Source organism: Acytostelium subglobosum (genome assembly GCF_000787575.1).
Source record: "Acytostelium subglobosum LB1 DNA, scaffold: scaffold32, whole genome shotgun sequence".
NCBI classification, from domain to species: domain Eukaryota; phylum Evosea; class Eumycetozoa; order Acytosteliales; family Acytosteliaceae; genus Acytostelium; species Acytostelium subglobosum.
This window is the reverse complement of record NW_012236501.1, coordinates 354,623-376,102: the sequence shown is the minus strand read 5'-3', so window position 1 is coordinate 376,102 and position 21,480 is coordinate 354,623. Positions and strand designations below refer to the sequence as shown.

The following is a 21,480-nucleotide window of genomic DNA, read 5'->3' as shown; positions in this document are numbered from 1 at the left end:
CAGGGACTGTTTGGAAGGCATAGTTGACCAACATGAGATGGATCATATTGCCATCCCCAAGTCTAACCAACACATACTTGTGATCCCAATTGATCCGAGATACAAGGGCATAAGAGCAGTGACCAAAGACAACCATGGTCGTCGTTGGTGGGGAGTGATAATTGTGGCTGCTTCAAAGTCACTTAACAATGACAAATTGCAAGAGTATTTGCTTGAAAACAAAATTTAATAATAAATAGAATAATTTGAAACAAATGACATCTACCTGGGGTCCACTACTTTACACACAAGCACACACATCGACGAACGAATGATTAATCAGTCAATCAAACAAATTCAATCTGCATATTTATACATCTTGTTTAGTACTTTCTTGAAAGTGCTATCAGTCTCTGCTTGACAAGATCTATGGTTGGTCGCTGATCAGGGTCTGGTTCCGAGCATTCGACAAGTAGTTGTTGGTACTCTTCTGGCACACCCTTCATTGGTGCAACAGGCAGCACAGACTTGAACGCCTCGATGTTGGCTCGTTGGAACGTTGGCTTTGGCAACAACTCAAATAGCAAACCACTGAGTGAATAGATATCCACCTTCTCCGTGTACATCATGCCCCTCTTGACCTCGGGCGCTGCATAGAGTACGGTGCCAACGACTGTTGTCGCAATGCTTGTAAAGGTGATGGTGCCATAGTCACCCAGCGCAATGTGAGTGATCTCCTCGGTCTGTTTGTTGTAGTTGATGAAGATGTTCTCCAGTTTGAGATCACGGTGAATGATTTTGTTGCGATGAAGCAGTTCGATGCAGGACGCCACGTCGATGGCGATGTTCAGTGACTGCTTAAAGCTGAGATGCGGAATACTGCGCTTGATGTAGGTGAACAGGTCACAGTCGTAGAGTGGGTAGACGATCTGCCATTCCTTCCTGACCTCGTCCTTGAAGACGCCCAGCAGTGGAAGCAGGTACTTGAGGTTGGTGATGTTGGCTGTGAGATGATGGCTGTTGTTCACCTCCTCAAAGAACATCGACTCTGCCATCTCAAAGGCCTCGCCATTGGGATCGGCGTAGGACAGGGTCTTGATGGCCACCGGTTTTCCCATGAGCGTACCCTTGTAGACGCGACCGGTTGCCCCGCCGCCAATGTCTTCGAGCGAGATCACCGGCTTGTATGATGGGTTCATCAGACTGGTGAGCGCGGACAGTGCCTCGGCCTCCACCTTGCCAAACTTTGTACGTGTAGTCGCCATCTCACGCATATTGTCCAGCTTTTGTGCCATCTTGAGTAGTTGGATTTGGCGCACAATCAGGTTGCCCTTGAGTGATTCGATGACCTTCTGTGTGCTGACGACTTGCTCCACGAAAAGATTCCTTGGCAGGTCTTTCACCTGGCTCTTGATCTCAACAAACAGACGCTTGGTCAACTTCTCCTTGAAGTCATCGTCGATCTTTCGGAAAGAGTCAATGATTGGCGCGGCGATCATCAGGGTAAACAACGTGGCAATGACGCCCACGCCCATGACCAAAGACAGCGCTGACAGCAAGGGATGGTCGGAGGCAGTCATCAACAAGTTGGACACGATGGTCGGTGTGATCCTGTTGTAGAGGACCTTGTCGTTGGAGATCTTGGACCTGAAGCCGGCAACAAAGTTCTGCTTCAGCACATCGTTGAGCAGCTCGTTCTCAAACACGTCGTCCCTGCCAAAGATGTTGCTAAGTGTCTGTTGCACTGCCGATTCAATAACTCCTTGGAGGTAATTGGAAAAGGCCTCCAGAACATTCTTGTTGAACCATGGTGAGAAGGCCTCCTTGAAGGCACCAGAAGCCTCACCAGCGCACAACCTTGATCGTCCATCGTACTCTTGGATCTTGATCGACTTGGCCTTCTTGAGTGCCTCGTTGTATAGATTGTTCCTGTCCATGAACACTTGGAAGTGATCATCGACGCTAAGGAGAAAGTGCGTAAGCTGTGCATGGAGAGTTCCACCCAGCTTGTCCAGAAACTTGTTGCCTTCGACCAACCATGTCTCCTTGAGAATTTTGTCGATGGTATTTGAGCGGATGGTATTGTAGCTGCTGAAGAATGAACTGCTGGCTTGGGCAATGCGCATGTAGGCTGTGGCGTATCGACGTTGTTGCTGGCCAACAATCCAAGTTGACAATCGTTCCAGGAATCGATGGAAGATCAGCTGGCCACCACCCTCAAGGTACTCAACTGAATTGACCAGCGCGTATGTGTATCCTTCGAGTGCAACGTTCTTGTTCTCCTCGGAGAGGTGTTGACTCCTCTTGGGAAGGTTCTCGGATCTCTTCTTCTCCTCCTCCTGCACCTTGTCTGGCTGATCCTCAAGCTCCTCAAGCGTAAAGCCTTGGTCGTAAGCGAATGAGAACATCTCGAATTTGGTGTTGGCAAAGAATGTCCTCGATGTGGTCCTCAGCTCGACGTCGGTGCCCATTCCTTTGAGCAGGTCATCATATGCGTTGATCTCCTCTGTGGAGAAGGCTGGGTTTGGGAAACAGAAGATCAGTCCGTGTGGATTGACATGCTTCAAGAATGACTGGCGCAGCTCTCTGAGGCAATCCTTGTCCTCTGAACTGTAGCCTGGGATATCGTAGATCTCGACTCCACCCTTGAGCAGTTTGATTGGATACTGGATGAGGACGATCTGAGTGACGATCTCCTCGAACTTCTCATTTGGGAAGTTCTCTCGGCGCAAGAACTTGTCGAGGACGGGCTTCAGCTCTCTGGTTGTCTTGTACTGAGCCAACGAGGCAGCCTCTCCATTGGGAATGGGCTCCAACTTGGAAGTGGCCTGGTTGAGACGACACAGACTGATCTTGGCATCCTTCAACTCTGCATAGCGAATGATACAGATGCGGGCTGTGGTGTGGCCTTTGCCACTGGGCAATGGCAACCTGTCCAAGAGAAGACTGAGCAATGTGGACTTGCCTTTGTGTCGAGTAGTTAGTATGAATGAATGATTGGCATACCATCATCATCATCGCCATTACTTACCAGCACAAGTCGCACCACACAAGGCAATCTTGACGAATGAATCATCGGTGATTCTGCTGATCAGTTCTCTGCTCTCCTTGAACATTAATTGATCTTTGGAGTCAATGACCTTGAGATATTCAGCCTCAAGTTTGTAGAAGTCATTGGCACATTGTTTTATCTTGTCTTGGTTGTCTTTCAACTTTGCAAGACATGTGGCCAACAACTCCTCAGGTTTTGTTGATGCCGTAACATGCGTTATGAATGGTTCTGGACCAAGTTCAGTGATTGATTCATAGAATGATGGTCCTTTCCATTCAGAATTGTTTGGTATCATTGTTATTTATGTTGAATATATATTTGTTGGATGATTGATTGAAAGATTGAATGATAAGATCTAGATGTTGGAGCTGACTGATAGACAGACCAATGTGTCAATGAATGAGTGCTTATTCTTAATTTACAACTCAGACTCTTGAGTGCGCATACAAGATATTGGTGATTGTATCTTGCCTCATTTTGCTTGCTCAGTAGAAAGACCCGCGGGATGGGCAAAGAAGAGATATTATTCATTTCTGTTCTGATGGGTCGCTGATTCATTCATTGGTTGTGTGTCTTTGTTACACTTTGAAAGTTTAAACTCTTTATCAAGAGTTGTGTGCAAGAAACTGGAATTCCAAGTTTAGGCAACTTGAATGAGAGTGTATGTGGGTGATTAACAAGGCCTCAACCAACACTGCAAGGCCAGCGAGATCCCTTCTAATGCTTGCCCCAACAACATAACACTTCACTAGATGTACAAAGAATCAACCTTGTAATTAAATGTACATAGTAATATTTAGTTAGATAGATACATACTACAAACAAAGACACAGACAGTCAATCATTCATTCGATCAAACAAACAAACAATCAATTAGTCGATCACCAGCAATGAACACAATCGATCAAACAATCAAACAATCAAAGTTGTACATTAAACAGTTTGATTATGACTCCTTTATCAACTCACCAACAATATATCATGATGATAAGGCCACTCATTGGTCAAATGCTCATGTGGCCTTAACTAAACTGACACAGCAGATGTCTGTCTTTCAACATCTCGATACAACATTCAATGCCATTCGCACCGATGTCAACTTCAAAGATGAGAAACCTCTGGATATAATGGATACACTGTTGTCAGATGAACGATCGAATAGAGTGCTATCATTTGCTGAGGGTGCTGCAACAATGAAGTTGGCATTCCTCGGTGCTCTGGGCGCGGGCAAGACAACGCTGATCAACACGTTACTGGGTACGCTACTGCCAACTGGGGCGGGCTTTTCAATGTCTCGTATCACCATACTTCGCTATGCACCACTGGCCGACGCCAACATCACCATGCACAGGATCTCGGTGAATGGACTGCTACCAATACACGAGCCCCCCATCAAACTTGCAGACGCGCCCAATCAAAAGGAAGCGACCAAACTAGCTCATAAACTATGTCGTATGTCAAAGGAGAACGGAGCAAGCGAGAGCGTTGACGCCGAGTACATCGAGGAATGGGTCCAGAAGGTTGTGGTGATCAGGTACCCATTCCCAATGCTCGGGGGCGGACTCGAGGTGTATGACATCCCAGGCTTTGAAAAAGACGAGCATCCATCTCTGTCCATTGTCCGAGCCAACTTCTTCACTATGCTCCAGCCCCACGCCGTTGTCTTTTGCTACGCCAATCCAGCATTCTCTGACCACGAGGTGTTCTCCTATGAGGAGCTCAGAGCGCTGGCATCGTTGGTTGTTAAGTTTAACCTGAATGAGCATGTCTTCTTTGCTAACACCAAGTTCAATGTGGCCGCGATCAAGAGCAACTACAATATGGAGGACATCAACGACGTGACCGACGAGCTACTTCTGAGCGAGGAGAGAACTATCTTCAAACAGCTGAGGCAACGATCATTATTGCAAACTACACATGACACTCGGTTCTCAATTGTCAACTCCATGGACTACCTGCGCGTTGTGTCAAAGCAATGCAGCAAGGTACTCTTTTCAAGATTCATCGAGCGACTCACCAAATGGACCATCACCGTCAGACATGCGCGCGTCAACTTTGTGCTGGACGAACTCATCTCACTGTGTGTGACCTTCTACTCAAGGTTTATGAACAACAAGAACGACATGCCACCCCCTGGTTGGGACCTTGCCGAAAAACTTCAGGATCTACTCAAGGACATCCAAGCATACTTTGAGGATTCAATCAAGTGGTTGCCCGATCTATTCGAGAAGCAATGCAGAGCAGTCAATGACGAGGCCATGATCTACGCTGGCAACACAGTCTTGGAGCAGTACGATGGCGCATACCAGGTCAACAGTGCCAAGCTTGAGGCGATCGGCGCATTCAAGGCCAAAGTTGCACCTTGGTTCGTCAATCACATTACCATTCCAGTCCTGGATGAGCTGTGCAAGGAACTTTCTACCGTTTGCTACTCCGCCATCAATTCAACAAACAGCCTGTACCTGAAGGAGTTGTTCAATGAGTGGACATTGGAAGGTGTGATCAATGAACTCAAGAGCAAACTGTATGATTCACTCTCCAAGTCTATGAGGCTTCAGCACAAAGGTATTGAGAACAAGAAGAACATGCTAGCAAAGGTGTTCACCGACAAGAAGCCAATTGATATACTGTTCAAAATGCGGACAATGGGGAAGATACTCAAATTGTTTGGCCAATCGCCCGACACCAAGACACTTGCTACGATAGCAAATCAAACGTTCGACGACTACAAGCGCAATCTGAATGTACGTGCCTCAGTCTGGAACCTATTCCTAAACAAGTTGCGCGCACTGAATGCCCGAACTCACTTTGCCGTTCTCCAACTCAACGTCGGACGGCTGCACGTGGAGGTGATGGCCAACATGTTCAAACTGAACAACCCATTCGATGAACTGGCCGGCGTGTCGGACAACATTATAGCTTATGGACCATCGGGTATGACATACACTGGTGTGTTTGGTGGCGATCCAGTCTTTATCAAGCGATGCTCCCACCTACCAGTGATCTCTGGCATCTCTCAATCTCACTTGGCCTTCTTTGAGGAGGCCTACTACACACCACAGCTAGTGGCCAGGAGTGTCAACCTTTTGCCCCTAATTGCCGTGCAGTGGAACACTGAACACATTCAACTGATCTACAAAAGAATTGGAGTGCCACTCAAGGAATTCATTGGATCAGTTGGCACCATTTCCGACATGCAGGTCTTGGTACTGTGGCGCCAGATCGCCATAGCCATCAAGGGCATCACCGACTATGGTTTCTCGCACAACGATGTGAGTGTGGAGAACGTCTTTGTGGTAGTTGGCGAGCAGGTGGCCACAACCAGGCTTGGAAACATTGGATCTACATTGAAGAATCAAAGCACTAGACCTGATCTACGCGGCTATGCACATATATTGAAGTACATATCGGAGATAGTGTTACAGTCCTACGATAGCTTCGACAATCTGTACAACAGGGTGGACGATATGACAATGAACATTGACCAGATCATTGACGAACTGACCCTAAGAATCAAAAAAGACACAACAATGTTACCAAATCCCAATCAATAATAAATCATATTATCAATGATCTAGTTAGTCTACCTTCAAAGAAGTACATTGGAATGAATAGATTGATTGGTGAGTGATTGAGAGAGTGAGTGGTAGGACCGACAGAAGATTGATCAATTCAAAAGATTAAGTTATCAAGTGACCAAAACTTGCTTTGAGAGGGTAACCCAACCCTGGAAGTTGCCTCACTTCGAAACTCAAACTAGTTGATCAAAGTTGAAACAACCAATCATATCAATCCATCCCATTACTTCATCAATCAATCACAATCAACAAATAATAAGATGAATACATCATGGATGTTCGACTATGATTGCTACATTAAGAGTATGCCTAATGAGATTGAGGATGTTAAGGACCCACTGAAGAGATTGTCAGAGTCTCTAAAGATATTTAGTGTACATAAGAAGGAGTGTAACAAGAAGATCAAGGCATTGTCCAAGTGCCACTCACTCGTCAGTGATGTGGCCAAGTCTCAATCACTCACAAGTGATCTAGCCAAATCTACAACAAAATCATCATTGGACACACTCACCAAAGACAACTCAAACATCAAGCTGGCACTCTACGGACCAACTCATTCTGGAAAGGTATGTATGATGAACGATTGACTTCCGATCGGCTTGGATCGTTCACTTACTCACTCATTCAATCAATCAATCATATGATAGTCAACATTGATCAATACAATGTTAGCATATCAGCTGATGCCTTCGGGTGGCGGCCACACGAGTGGAAGGATATGCATCTTGGCTCACTCACATTTGATTAGGATCAGGTTCTTCACAATCATACCTGCAAAGCACAAGCAACCAAGCATGCTAGAATGTATACACAGCCAGACAGTGACAATCGAGTCGAAAGAGTTCAACTTGGAGACAAAGAAGGAGTTGCAGGCCTTGATGAGGAAACACCTGGCGCGACCAGAGGGCATCGATAAAGACCCAGTCGCATTCGAGGAGTGGGCCAGCAAGATTGTGAGAGTCGAGTTCCCCTCAACACTGCTCGAGACTGGCTTGGAGATCATTGATCTGCCAGGCTTCAGCGTGGCCGACGACTCGTCACTCTTCACCATTCGCAATAAGTTCTTCAATGTCTGCCACCCCACTGGCGTCCTCTTCTGCTATGCCAACGCCTTCTCGGACGCAGAGGTGATGGCCGTGAAGGATCTACACAAGTCATTGCCTTCTATCTGGACGCCGACCAAGGAGTTCATTTTCTTTGTAAACACCAAGACTTCAAAGAGTGAGGTGGCACTCAACAACAGCATTGACCCAAGCGATGAGGTTCCACTCGAGTTGATACACAGCCACACAAACGAAAGCTACGACAAGCTCAAGTCGTCTAGTCTCAAGGATTCATCGATGTCCATTGACGCACGTCGGTTCACTATTGTCAACGCCACTGACTACCTCAGGCCATCAAAGTCTGGAGAGAACAAGTACATATTCAATCAGTTTGTCGATCGATTGATCAGATGGCTGGCCAGGCTTTACCAGCTGCAAGGCGAGCTGTTGCTCAAGTTCGTAGAGCTCGAGTGCCACTCAATGTTCCTAAAGGTGGACACTCTTCATCTGTACATTGGCAAGGACATGAAGCTTGAGGTTCTATTCGAGACCACTGATATCTTGCTCGACAAACTTTATCACGTACTACTTCACAATGGTATGAAGGAGGTGATCGAGAGGATACCAGAGGATATCAAGGTAGCTATGACCGAGACAGCCAACTATGATCGCATCCTAGAGATTGAACAGACGATCGACAAGGTCAGCATCGTCAATGACAAGTCACAAAAATTCAAGATGGCCATGCGACAGTTCTTTGAGGATGTGATGGAGAAGTTGATCAAACAGGTAGGCGAGCGTGTCTCCAATGTGGTGGACACAGCCACCAACTCATTGCTGTTGGGCCACGATCAAGACTTCTCGGTCAAGCTGATCAAGGACACACTCGATCAAATTGAATGGTACTACTCGGCACCATTCAAATCGATCCTGTCCAAGGCCTTCATGGGCATCATCAGCTCAAACATATACAAAAGCTACATTCGCCACTTCAAGGTCCCAGTGCTCCTGCGAGACCTCAAGGGCCAGGTGGCCAAGTATCCCAAGCCGTCACTCGTAGTCAAGCTGGCTGAACAAGTGAACAGTGACATGTCCGATCAGATAGAAATGGTCAAGAACATACGCAACACTGTATACACTCGACTGCGACAGCGGTTGACCATTTCCTCAGACTCTCTTCATAACATTGACAACACAAAGGAACAGTACCGATCACTTTATTATGATACATTGGCTAGCACAACCAGGTTACACTTCCCATTCGACAGCATTGAAGTGGATCGCTCCAAAGTCATGGGATACAGCGACCTCGGCCCAGTGTACAATGGTACATTCCGCGACCAATCATTCTATGTCCAAGTCATACAGCCCACTCTGGACGTCCAACAAAACTTGTCCAAGGTAACATGGTTCCTTCAACTTGGCAAGGGTGCCAACACCGAAGTCCCAATGTTGCCACTACTCGCTGTCTTCCACGAGGATGGCGATGGAGCCAATTCGAACCGGTTGTTAGTGTATAAGAAGTGTGAACCATTGAAGCCCTACCTCATGAAGAACATATCAAAGTTGACATTGGTCCAATCATTGGCGATGATCACTCGTCTGGTCAAAGCATTGGAATTCCTGCACAGTGGCGTTTTCGTCTTTAGATTCATCATCCATGAGTTTTTCAGTCTGGAATTCATGTACATAGACACTGAGACAAACGACATCTACCTATCAATGTTTGGTAATCATTGTGAGCAGTTAGTGAATGGTGACCCAACGAAGCTGTCAAAGTCAACAGACTTGGAGGATCTGGGTATTGTAATATTAGAGTTGTTGCCAAAGGAGAACCTGCAGAGATACAAGGTCGGTGAGGTGCATTGTAAGGAGATGGGCATGCGTGATATCAAGGACAACATGATGATACCAACATTGTTAAGAGAGCCATTGATAGAGTTGATCATACTATGTTTCAACCATGACATGACGATCAAAGACGTCTTCTCCAAACTTGAAGACATTAACAAACTTATATCAGAATGGACAACAAGTATCAATAAAACTTAGTTTGTTTGATTGGGAATCCTAAGAAGTGTATGTCCCTCCTTTATTTACATTCCAAGACAGTTGGAACAGTAGCTCCAGAGGCTATCATAATTGATTGATTAAATGAATGAATGAATGGTTGTACAACGAAGGACTACAGATGTTTGATGAGTTCCTCCAACTTTGATGTGATGTCCTTGATAGTGGCTTGTTTGTTGAAGCAATGTTGAACAAACGTCGCCAGCGCAACATGATGCTTCATTGGTACCAGCTTATCGATTGTGCTGTTGGGATTGGCGGATACCTGATCAACTGTGAATCTCTTAAGTGTTGGCTTTGGCAACAACTCGCATATGACCACACCCAGTGCCTCCAAGTCGAGCGATGCCTTTGGATAGTTCGTTGTCCTAACTTGGTCTATTCCACTCACATCTCCAAACATCGAGAGGTACACATCCTTGGTTTCTGGATTGATGTAGATGAACTCCAACTTGACATTCTCGTGTGTGATACCTTCGTCATGTATATACGCCAGTGCTTTGACCAACTGAGTGATCATCGTCAACGACTGGAGCGGAGTTAGCATGGAGATGTGCTCCTTGAGGTAAGGTACCATTGGGCTGTACTCCTTGAACGCCAGCAGCCATTCCACATCGTCGTCAGCGCCATCATCTCTCTGTACACGTTGTTGAAAGACTGCTTGTAGAGGCACCATCGGTACCTCCTTGGGCACATGATTTGACAGTTTGGCCTGCCACAACAACTTGCGATGTATCGTGTCGCTCTTCTTGGGCTCGACGACTTGGACCAGGAATGAATTTGTTTTGAGTGATCCAGAGTACAACGATCCAATATCACCAATAGCCACAACCTTGGATCGATCAACATGCAGACCTTTAAAGGGGAAGTGCACGTTGCAGTTGAGGGCGAGCACCTCCAGGTAGAGTGTGTGGTAGCTGTTGAGGCAGGTGGTGATGTGCGCCGGTAATAGGTTGGATGACTTGATCAACAGTCGCAGTCGGTCGTGCTGCAGCATTTGGAAGGTTTTGAACATCTTGAACTGAGTGATCACAGCCTGGACGATGTCCTTCTCCAGTGTTTTCGTACTGATCGACTCGGGATACTTCTCGACCAGTGTCTTGAGGTCCATCTTGCTCTCGGCCTTGGCCTTGCCTGTGGGTACTGTGAAGTAGAGCAGGAAGCCTTCGAATATCGATGAGCTGATGGCCCCAGAGAGAGCGGTTGACAGAAGGGTGGGGAAGGACGACTTGAGAGCACTCTCCATGTCCTCCATCGTACCTCGCATGATCAGGTTGACAAAGTCACCCTTCTCAAAGTATTTCTTGGTAAGCCCGCTGATGGCCGTGGCTGTGACTTCCTCGATCAGCTTGATCACCTTCTTAATCACCTGCTCAAAGAGGAACTCGACGGCGAGCAGACGGAACGAGATGTCGTTCTGTGCCAGCTTGTTGACGGTCTGCTGGAAGTCCTTGATACGCTCCTGGTTGTGGTCAAAGGCCCTCTTCACCAGGGCGGGAATGGTCTCGATCACCTTGATCATTGTGACGATGACGACGGCCGCAAAGTCAATGGACAACTGGTCGGACTCTTTGAGCAAGGTGTTAAAGTCCACGATGTTGCTGATGTATGACTGGACCGACTCGATCTTGATGGTCATGAACAGACACTCTAGCTCGAGCAGCGTCAGGACCATGTCGCACTGTCTCTGGATCAATCCGCCCATCCATCTGACGAGCCGATTGATGAAATGCTGGAAGATGAATCTGTTCTCGACGGACTTTGGGGATTTTGCGAACTCCATTGCATTGACCATTGCGAATCGCCGCTCGTGAATGCACATGCGGTTGGTGGCGTCATTGAAACTCGAGCCTTTGAGCTTGTTAAGGCTGTCTGCCATGTGGGTGTGTATGTACTCGAGGGGAACCTCATCTAGAGGGTCCATGCCGTTGTTGACAGCCACCTCGCTCTTTGACGTTTTGGTGTTGGCAAAGAAGACCGACTCCTTGGCGGTCCAGTCCTTGGGCAGTGATTTCATCAGGTCAGGGAGAGCCAACACCTCACCATCCGAGACGGCCGTGTTGTTGTAGCAAAAGATAACTCCGTTGGGATTGTACACCTTGAAGAAGTCCGTACGTATAGGGAGCAGTGATGAACTGTCCGACACACTGAAGCCTGGCACATCGACGATCTCAATGCCAGTCTCGAGCAGTGGTGACGGGAACTTGACCTTCACAATCTTTCTGGCCCACCTCTCGAACTTCTCTGGGTCGTTGTCGATCTCCGCTGTTCGTCCAAGTGACTCTTTCATCAGCAACAATAGTTTCTTCTTTGTCTCTGCATTGAACTCCTTCGATTCCAATGTGATGGTCTCATTGTCGATGCGTTTCAACATGCCGGGCTCCTTGTCATAAGGAAGTATGATTGTATAGAACTTGATTCTGATCTTTTTCGAGTAAGCCATAATGCATATCCTTCCACTCGTGTGACCAGCACCTGATGGCATCAGTTGACATCCTAGCAATGTGTTCGTCAATGTTGACTAAATGTTTGTTGATTGATTTATTGATCGATTGATTGTGATTGAATGATTGGAGTCAATGTTAGTGTCTTGATCGATCACCTCACTACATGTCGACAACATAATAACATAACATACCTTTCCAGAATGAGTTGGACCAGAGAGAACTATTCTAATCTTTGAACAGTTCTCTTTGGCGAATGATATACATGATGATTTGGTATCGACTACATCACTGAGTTGAGAGTGACATGCTGTCAATTCATTTGCCTTCTCATGACACTTCTTCCTATACACATCAAACAACTTTAATGTCTCTACCATCTTTTGAAGTGGTTCATCAATGTTCTCCACCTCCACCGGTAGGTTATCAACATAATAATCTTTGTTTATATATGAGTTTACATTCATTCTATCTTTCTATCTGTTATATGTTATATGTTGTTGTTATAATTAATAAGTAGTAGGTTGATTGAATGATTGAGTGAGGGAGTGATGGTGAGTGCGAAAGTATGAGGTCCAACTTTGCCTCATTGAGTTGTTGTTTCAACTCAACTCTTCAACTCAAACAATATCATCCATCCTGCCCTTTCTCTTCTCACTTGTGTGAGAATGAATGAATGAATGTTGGAGATTGAGAAACACTCTTGCCCTCACAAATTAAACTCTGTTGCTGTTGTTTGATGGTTAGACACACACGGATATCTTTGATTCCAACTTGGCAAAAGATGTTTGTCAACTCGAAAAAGTAAGTGGACAAGCATCTGATCAATTTTTTGCTTGTGGGCTTGATCAAAACACACTCACACACAATCAATCACTCCTGAGCTTTAACTCCGATGCACCAGTACAGCATTGACTTTGTGTCGAAGTCCAACCAATCACTTCAGCACCAGTGATCAATCAATCAATCAAACATTATCAAGATTTACTTGGTTAACAAGTTGATCCAACTTTGGATATACTTGATCAGTCTTTTGATCAAAACATACTTGGATTAGTTCAACGATAGCATCTTGATGCTCCACTGGTATCTTCTTGTCAAGTGTACCATGTGGCTTCTTTGGGAAATCAAATCTGACGATCTTGAATCGTCGAATAAAGTCTCGTGGCAGCAACTCCCATATCACCTTGCCCAGACATTTGATGTCGTAGGGATCAGGGTCCACCGACTTGGCCTTGTTCTTGTCGACTTCGCCAAACATCGCCACATACAACTTGGTCGTACTGGTATCGATGTAGATGTACTCCAATCTGAGATGGACATGCTTCATCGCGAGGGATTGGGTGTTGGCCACGGCCTTGACGACCTGGGTCATCATTTCCACAGACTCGTTGAGTGTGATCATATTGATGCTCTCCTTGAGGTACTTGAGCATGGGACTGAACTGTTTGTACACGAGCCACCACTCGTCGTGAGCGCCATCCTTGCGTTGGAAGATGGCTTGCAATGGCAGCACACCCATCTTTGACACGTTGGTGGCCTTTACCTGCTTGAGAAACTCGGTCTGCATCTCCTTGTCGTTCTTGGGCGTCACGATCTGGAAGAAGAATGATTGTTTCCTAAAGTTGCCATAGTGTACCGGTCCCATCATGCCCTGTGCGTATGACTTATTCCTGTCCACTTTGATTTCGTCGAATGGGAACCGCAGCTTGCAGTGCAGGGTTAGTGTCTCGAGGTAGAGTGTGTTGTATCGATCGACACTAGTGTTGATCAACGACACGAATGTGTTGGCAGAGTTGGACCTGAGGTCCTCGTGTTGCATTGTGTGGTAGCTCTTTAAGAGATTGAAGTAGCCCTTGTTGACACGGTCAATCTCCTTCTCAATGTCGGCAGAGTTGCCAATGATTGAGTCGGCATACTGATCAATCAATGTCTTGTAATCCTCGGCACAAGATGGTGATGACTTGGCATTGACAAAGTACTTTGACAATCCTTTGTTTAGGTTGTTGGTGATGGCCTCGATGATGTCGAACGAGAGCAGTCTGATGAACTTGATCTTCATGGTCTTTTCAAAGACCTTAATAGTGTACTTCAACGTCATGTTGACTGGATCATCCTCACCGAGCAAAGTAATCGGGATGATGCTGATTGCTGAGTCGACCAACTCCTGCTGTAACGCCAAACACTTAGTAATGATTGATTGATCGATGAACTTGACAATCTGTGCCTGCACCTCCTTCTCCTTCTTGTAGTCCAGTGTCGCCAAGAACGTTGTGATGACCTCTTGATTGGAGATGATGTCTCGCTTGATGAGATTGGGGATGGTCCTGATCAGCTTGTTTAACGAGACCGAGATGATTGAGACAAAGTGGTCCAACAACTCATCGGACTCTCTCATGACCTTGTTGATGTTATCAATCTTGTTGATGATTAGTTGCACCTTTTGTATCTTTGAAGACATGTCCCAACACTCCTCGGCGAGATGTCCGAGTATGTAGTCGGTCTGTCGTGTGTAGAGGAAGGCAATCCTTTGTATCATCCCCCACTGTTGTTGTAGTTGTTGGTGATGGTGGAGTACATCTATAATCTGTATTACAATGTATAAATGATTTTGTATTCATTTTAATTAAGATCAGATAGATTATTATTATTTAATGGATGTTTGTTGTTGAAGAAGAATGATGGCTATGGATAGGACACACACAAACATAACCCTACACCTCAAACTCAAACAACAACGGAAAGAAGAAGTTTAAACCTATCTCCTACATATCTTCCCTCATTCGGCCACTCACACCACACATCCTCTAATCATTCAACTTGGGAACTCAGATTGCTTTGACTAATCCTAATTGATCGAAGTTCATTATTAATATCCAAATAAAGAGATATTTATTTGTTTAAGAAATTGCTTAAACCCTGGATAGCGAGGAATGATCAGATACTTGTTCTGGGGGGTTATAAAAGTGATCAAGACCCGGATAAAGGAGTTTTGTAAACTTGGATTTCCAGTTTCATTGGTGGCGTGTTGTAAAATTATCTTTGCAAGTTGCCTTTGTTGTGTGTGAGTGAGGCAAAGTGTATTAGTAGACTAACTGTCTGTTGGATGAATGAATGAATAATCTGCTCTTATTCATTCTGCCCATTTGTATCATTCATTTACTTGTATAACTACAACATATACTACTACATAACATCATTAAAATCAATCAAAAATGATACCTGACCACAACAACAACAACAACAACGACAACAATAATAATAACAATAATATCAACGATGACAATAACAATAACAAAAACAATAATAATGAATTTGTATCATTCTATGATTCAATCACAGAGGTTGGACCTCAAGAGTTCATCAAACATTTGTTTGATGGTAATGCACAGGCGGGCCATATGGAGTTGTTGCAGAGATGTCTTTCAACTTTGAGGTTGGACCAAGATCGTGTAAGGACATGTTCCACTGATTTTACCAATCTCGAACTTGAATACATCAGGTCATTGGACAGCGAAGAACTAGAAACACTGTTGTTCAAAGAGAGTAAAGACCTGATCAGAAGGATCACCAAAGGTCCAAATGTAAAGATTGGCTTCTGTGGTGCAACCAATGCTGGTATGTATTAGTCTCATTCAACTCTATCAATCATTCAATCAATCATGTACTAACTAATTACTCAATCTCTCATGTTGTAGGCAAGTCAACTCTGATCAGGACACTTCTGGGTGGCTTACCATTGCCCAATTCATCTGGACACACAACAGCTAGGATCTGTGTCATTCGTTATGCCAGGTTGGTTGAAGCCAAGCTTTACTTCTGTCGTCTCAACACAGAGACATCCAGTTTGGATCCGATTCAAGATGGACAGATCTCGCTTTCACAATATCTAACACCACAGTCATTGAGGAATATACTGAACCAGCACCTTAGCCGTACCCAAATGCCACAGGGTGGGGCTCAGCTAGAGGAGGCCGTACAACAGATAGTTGTCATCGAGTATCCAATCCCATTGCTTGAGGGTGGAGTGGAGATATATGACATACCAGGCCAAAGTAGAACAGACTTGGAGTGCATAAAGAGGCTGCGCCAGTCCTTCCTCAGACATATCAACCCGCATGGTATGGTCTTCTGTTTCCCAAATCCAGCATTCTCGACTGAGGAGATCAATGCCTATGACGACATGCTTCAAAGTTTGGTCACCGATATTGGGCTGGGGAACACATCCAGGACATTCTTTGCAAACACCAAGTTCGAGTCATTCTCGTTGATATATGACCATGGAATCAGCATTGATGAGTTGTTGGCCGATACTATCCCAAAAGAGGAGAAGGCGCGGTCGGGAAACCTGCCCAAAAGAACTCAACATCTGAACGATGCGAACAAGGAGATTGCCTTCAAAGACTATACATACTCGCTGGTCAACACATTGGAGTTTCTTGAAGGAGGCAGCGATGATGCGGTCTTGATCTTCAACCGCTTCATCGAGCGACTGGCCACTTGGATCGTGTCACAGCAGCAACGTCGATATGCCACGGCCTACAAGCGAATTGCTGATGCGTGCAACTCATTCTTCCGCAGCTACAGCACCATTCGATCAAAGACAATTGTCAACGTTGTCAATAATACCTGGCTCAACAATGGCAATGAGGCACTAGAGATCCTTAGAGTTAACCTCTTAACTTTGATGGACACAATCTTGTTGAGCATGGAGCAGAATTTCGAAGATTTCTTGGTCGAGCACGACCTCTACAACCAGTCACTCGCCAAGGCCAGATCAATAGTGCACCCAGACTTCGAAGGACTCTCAAGGAGCAATTCCAAAAATTATACCGAGTTGTTCATGAAAGAGTTCTCGCCATGGTTCCAATTGAATGTCCTGGATCCCTTCACTAACATTCTCCAGTCGCTCATCAACAACGCGGTGGAGAAGTCGATGAACCTGGTCTTTGACCGGCCCGATATGTTTAAGAATGAGTTGCTCCTGGACGTCCTCCAACAGTCATTCGTGGCCGGCTTCAATCACAGGACCTCTAGCAAATCAATAGTGTACAAGAACATCACACCGACAAACTTGTCCAACCTCTTGAAGACTGCCACAAAGCATCCCGTCATCCTGGTACTTGTCTGCCTGTCAGTGGTTGGAATCATCCCTTCAGTGATCTCAGTGATCGTTGCATCGATTGTTGATGTCATTCGAAAGATTGATGATGGCTTCAAGGTAGAGCTGACCAACAAAATATTCAACGAGATGCGAGTGCAGGTCAGGAGCATGCCAAAGGAGATGAGCGCCAAACTGGCCGAGACAATCAACAACAAGATCAACTCTATCCAGGGGGATCTTGCTGCACGACAGGAGCAACTTAGGTTGATGTACGAGAAGCTGGATTCATTGAGCAACATGTCAGAGATGAGGACCAGGTTTGGAAGGGTCGAGGCTGAGGCCTTGTCCGCGCTCACCAAACTGATGGACCCATCATACATACCAGTGATCGACGAGGACATTGGAGGTGGTGCAACAGGCCGCGTGTACAAGGGCACACTCAAGGATGAGCCAGTGGCCATCAAGACCATGTCCTATCGTAATCCAGTAGGACAAGCATACGAGATTGCGGAGTGCATGTTCTTTGAGGAAGTGAGCAACAGCTACCACCTCACCAACAAGATCGGATCATAAGTACCTGCTCCCAATGCTTGGTGTCTTCAAAGATGAGACCAGGATGGAGTGGCAGATTGTTTATCCACTCTACGACTGTGACCTGTTCAACTACTTGCATCGCAGGATCACTAATGGCAACATCATCACATGGAAAGACACACTGTCCATCGCCATCGACGTGGTATCATGCGTGGAACTACTGCACAATAACAACATCATTCACCGCGACCTTAAGTTGGAGAATATCTTCATTAACTACAACAAGGATACCGAGGAGATAACTCACATCGCACTTGGCGACTATGGCACCATCACCTTTTCCAATGTCGCAATGACCTGTATTGGAACAGAACGTTACATGTCCCCTGAGGTCAAGAACGTTTGCGACGATCCCCGTGCCGTCTACACCGAATCGGTCGATATCTATTCTCTCAGTGGCATACTCTACGAGTTGATTCCAAAGTCAACGCTACAGAGAGCCAATATTGCCGACTTCAGGACCGATCTACACTTCAATGATGCGCCCGAGAAGTATCGCCAACTGATCATGGATTGCGCGAACAAGGCCAAACCAGACTTACGGCCCAAGATCAGTGATGTTAAGGCAATACTATCATCCATTAAAATATAGGACACCAACAACATATATTAATAAAAGTTATACAATCATGAACGAATCAATCATGATTAATCATACAATTCGCTGGGTCAAATGAGAATATCATTGTGATGTACATATATTTATTGATCGTTGGATATTATAGTTGGAAGTACATTGATTAGATAGAGCCTATATGACTCTGGTATAATACTTTGATCAAGTTCACTGCGCTTTGCTCTTTCAGCAAACGCTTTGAATGTATATTTGCCAAGGTGTTCAATTATACTGGTCAATCGCGTCGTGTGCAGCCCAATGCCAGCAAGCCATTCGCGTAGCTGATCATTTCGCCATTCACGTTCATTGTGTCGAGTGATCGCTTTTATGAATGATGGTGGATTATCTCTAAAGTGCTGGAGTGCATCGCTGAAAGTTGTCTTGGTACCAATAGGTATGTTGTTCTCGCCCATCATGGACCACATCCTGTCTGGCGATATGTTCAATGCGATTGCCAACGTATCAATGTTCGACTCCTTTAGCACTACAAAGAGTTTTGATTGAGGCACTTCAATCAAATCAGTCAGAGCATCGTTGCTTTTGATTGAATGGCTGGATTGAGTAGAATTATTCCCATCATTCTCCTCTGGTTGGCTAACCTGCTCTTCTTCCTTTGATATGGTGGAGGACGATCCATCATTGGCAGTAGTCGAGCCAGTGTTGTTTTCGTTGGTGTTGCTATCGTCAGTGTTGCCATTGACGGAGTTGTTATCTTCGGTGTTGCCAATGTCAGTGTTGCCTTTGTCGGTGTTGTTATCTTCGGTGTTGCCATGGTCGGTGTTGTAATCTTTGGTAGTGTTGTTGTTGTTGTTGATGTTGTTGTTGATAGGGTCGTTGTTGCCTTGATCTTGAATGAACAAAAGTAACCATTCAGATTGACCATTCAATGCATCATATTGATAGAATACTGATGATAGGGCCATTGGAAGCGATGAGGTTGTACTCATCATTCTCACTTGCTGTGCCAATGAACGTTTGATATCATGATCCTCATTGTTACTGTTGACCATCTTGACAAAGAATGCTTTATCATTGATTGTACCATGGTAGAATCCCGTGCTGTCCTCTGTCATCACCTTGGACTTGTCGACCAGTGGATAGTCGAATGGATAGAACAATCTACTGTGGAGTATGTATGTGTCCAAGTAAAGAGCATTGTATCTCTCCAGACAGGTGCTCATCAGATTAGGCAACATGTTTGGTGATCTAGTCTCCAATCCCTTGATCTGCAAGATGTTGTAGCACTTGAATATGTTGAACTTGCGGATGACTATCTGTTCGATCTCCATCTCTAACTTCTTGATATTGATTGATTCTGGATAGAGATCGACGAATGTCATGAGGTCGGCTGCTCCGTTATGCTCCACGGCGGGGGTTGGCGTTGTTGTAAAGAAGGTCAGGAATCCTTCCAAGAGATAGGTGTAGATGGCTGATGATATATCTTTTGATAGGAGTGTGGCAATGGGTGTCCTCATCGTGTGCTCCAACACCTTCTTGGTGTACTTCATCAAAATGCTCACAATAGAGTCACCTTGCTCAAGGATTGTGTTGGGAAATGTTCCAATTGAACTGGCCACATCGGCCTCCAACTGATTGATTGCAAAGTGTAGCACCTCGTCTTTGATGTACTCCACTGTTTCAAGTGATACCGATTCGTTGATCAAAGTCATTAGCTTGGTTGCAAAGACTTGTTTGATCAATGTAGGAATGGTTTCAATGACCGAGCACAATGATCCACTGATCTCCGATTCAATGCTGGCCAATGTGTGGGCAGAGTCTTCAATCACCTTGCTGTAGTCCTCAATGTTGGTGAGGATAGACTGAGTCGTTTGAATTTTTGTGGCCATGCGATTACACTCCTTCTCAACCAAGCTCAGGTTGATGTCTCCCCTTGTCCGATAGAGCCTGGCAATCCATTTGATAAGTTTGTTGATGAACTGCTGGAAGATGTACCTGGTCTCATTTGTCTTTGGTTGCATGACAAAGTCCAATGAGTTGACAAGAGCAAAGGTCTGCGGGCTGCCGCCATGTGTCGAGTTGTCCTGTTTCAAGTAGCATTGGTGTGAATGTCTATCGATCCACTCGAGCGATACACCCTCGCCAGGCTGTATATTGTTCATCGTCTGTACCTCATGCCATGATACCATGGTGTGTGCAATGAATATCGACTTCCTGGCCGTGCAGTCCGTTGGCAATGAGCTTATCAAGTCTGTGAGTCCATCCATCCTTGATGAGTTGGGGTAGCAGTACATGATACCAGTTGGCTGGTATGCTTGGAAGAAGTCCTTGTAGATAGGGGAGATTGTTGTATTGTTGGTAGGGCTGAAGCCAGGTAGATCGATGATCTCCAGGCCAGTCTCGAGCAGGGGCGAAGGGAACTCCAACATCACAACCTTGTTGGTCCACTCTTTGAATGACGCTGTACTATCTGCAGTGGTCCATTTCCAGACCAAATGCATGTCCAAGCAGGTCCTCAACTGCATTCTTATTGGCTCCAGATTCAAATCGCTCGACTCAAAGGTGATTGTCTCATCGTCCAAGCATTCCAAGTAGCTGGTCCCATTGTCTTGTTGAGTAACTACCCTGAATAACTTGATACAAATCGTTGGCGAGTTTCTTAATATGCATATCCTTGATGTTACATTCTCTGTTCCTGTTGGCAAGATATGCATAGAGAGAAGTACATTGATCAACATAGACTATGTATATATGATTGAATGATTGAATGATTGATTGTTAGTTGTTGTTGTTGTTGTTATGATTGATTGATTGAATGAATGAATGAATCAATGATTGATGTTTACCTTTCCAGATTGGGTCGGACCCGCCAACACAACCTTGACGTTTGAATCATCCTTCTCCTTGAGCAGTGAATCGTAGGAGGGAGAAGATGAATCAACAACACCATCCAATAGATTGGAACATGATGATAGGTCATCTATCTTTGATATACACATCTCCTTTAGTTCATTATATTTGCTAAGTGCTGCTTTCAATCTG

At 45.3% G+C, this 21,480-nt stretch overlaps 8 protein-coding genes across 8 annotated transcripts; 4 read left to right on the top strand and 4 right to left on the bottom strand.

Moving 5' to 3' along the window:
• Window positions 1-362: 362 nt before the first annotated feature.
• Window positions 363-3,095, bottom strand: SAMD00019534_114680 (hypothetical protein; the record flags this gene model as incomplete). Its single annotated transcript, XM_012893472.1, has 2 exons — window positions 363-2,944; window positions 3,011-3,095. The coding sequence occupies 2 exons, from the start codon at window positions 3,093-3,095 to the stop codon at window positions 363-365; spliced, it is 2,667 nt and encodes an 888-aa protein (XP_012748926.1).
• A 979-nt stretch (window positions 3,096-4,074) lies between these two features.
• Window positions 4,075-6,585, top strand: SAMD00019534_114670 (hypothetical protein; the record flags this gene model as incomplete). Its single annotated transcript, XM_012893471.1, has 1 exon — window positions 4,075-6,585. One exon carries the CDS (start codon window positions 4,075-4,077, stop codon window positions 6,583-6,585), a length of 2,511 nt encoding a protein of 836 aa, XP_012748925.1.
• A 329-nt stretch (window positions 6,586-6,914) lies between these two features.
• Window positions 6,915-9,704, top strand: SAMD00019534_114660 (hypothetical protein; the record flags this gene model as incomplete). Its single annotated transcript, XM_012893470.1, has 2 exons — window positions 6,915-7,175; window positions 7,257-9,704. 2 exons carry the CDS (start codon window positions 6,915-6,917, stop codon window positions 9,702-9,704), a joined length of 2,709 nt encoding a protein of 902 aa, XP_012748924.1.
• Window positions 9,705-9,837: 133 nt separating this feature from the next.
• SAMD00019534_114650 (hypothetical protein) lies at window positions 9,838-12,546 on the bottom strand (the record flags this gene model as incomplete). Its single annotated transcript, XM_012893469.1, has 2 exons — window positions 9,838-12,243; window positions 12,361-12,546. 2 exons carry the CDS (start codon window positions 12,544-12,546, stop codon window positions 9,838-9,840), a joined length of 2,592 nt encoding a protein of 863 aa, XP_012748923.1.
• Window positions 12,547-13,133: 587 nt separating this feature from the next.
• On the bottom strand, window positions 13,134-14,705 carry SAMD00019534_114640 (hypothetical protein; the record flags this gene model as incomplete). Its single annotated transcript, XM_012893468.1, has 1 exon — window positions 13,134-14,705. One exon carries the CDS (start codon window positions 14,703-14,705, stop codon window positions 13,134-13,136), a length of 1,572 nt encoding a protein of 523 aa, XP_012748922.1.
• Window positions 14,706-15,567: 862 nt separating this feature from the next.
• Window positions 15,568-17,843, top strand: SAMD00019534_114630 (hypothetical protein; the record flags this gene model as incomplete). The annotated part of the gene is made up of 2 exons (XM_012893467.1): window positions 15,568-15,784; window positions 15,865-17,843. 2 exons carry the CDS (start codon window positions 15,568-15,570, stop codon window positions 17,841-17,843), a joined length of 2,196 nt encoding a protein of 731 aa, XP_012748921.1.
• A 13-nt stretch (window positions 17,844-17,856) lies between these two features.
• SAMD00019534_114620 (hypothetical protein) lies at window positions 17,857-18,456 on the top strand (the record flags this gene model as incomplete). Its single annotated transcript, XM_012893466.1, has 1 exon — window positions 17,857-18,456. One exon carries the CDS (start codon window positions 17,857-17,859, stop codon window positions 18,454-18,456), a length of 600 nt encoding a protein of 199 aa, XP_012748920.1.
• Window positions 18,457-18,999: 543 nt separating this feature from the next.
• On the bottom strand, window positions 19,000-21,437 carry SAMD00019534_114610 (hypothetical protein; the record flags this gene model as incomplete). The annotated part of the gene is made up of 3 exons (XM_012893465.1): window positions 19,000-19,017; window positions 19,080-21,179; window positions 21,285-21,437. 3 exons carry the CDS (start codon window positions 21,435-21,437, stop codon window positions 19,000-19,002), a joined length of 2,271 nt encoding a protein of 756 aa, XP_012748919.1.
• Window positions 21,438-21,480: the final 43 nt, after the last annotated feature.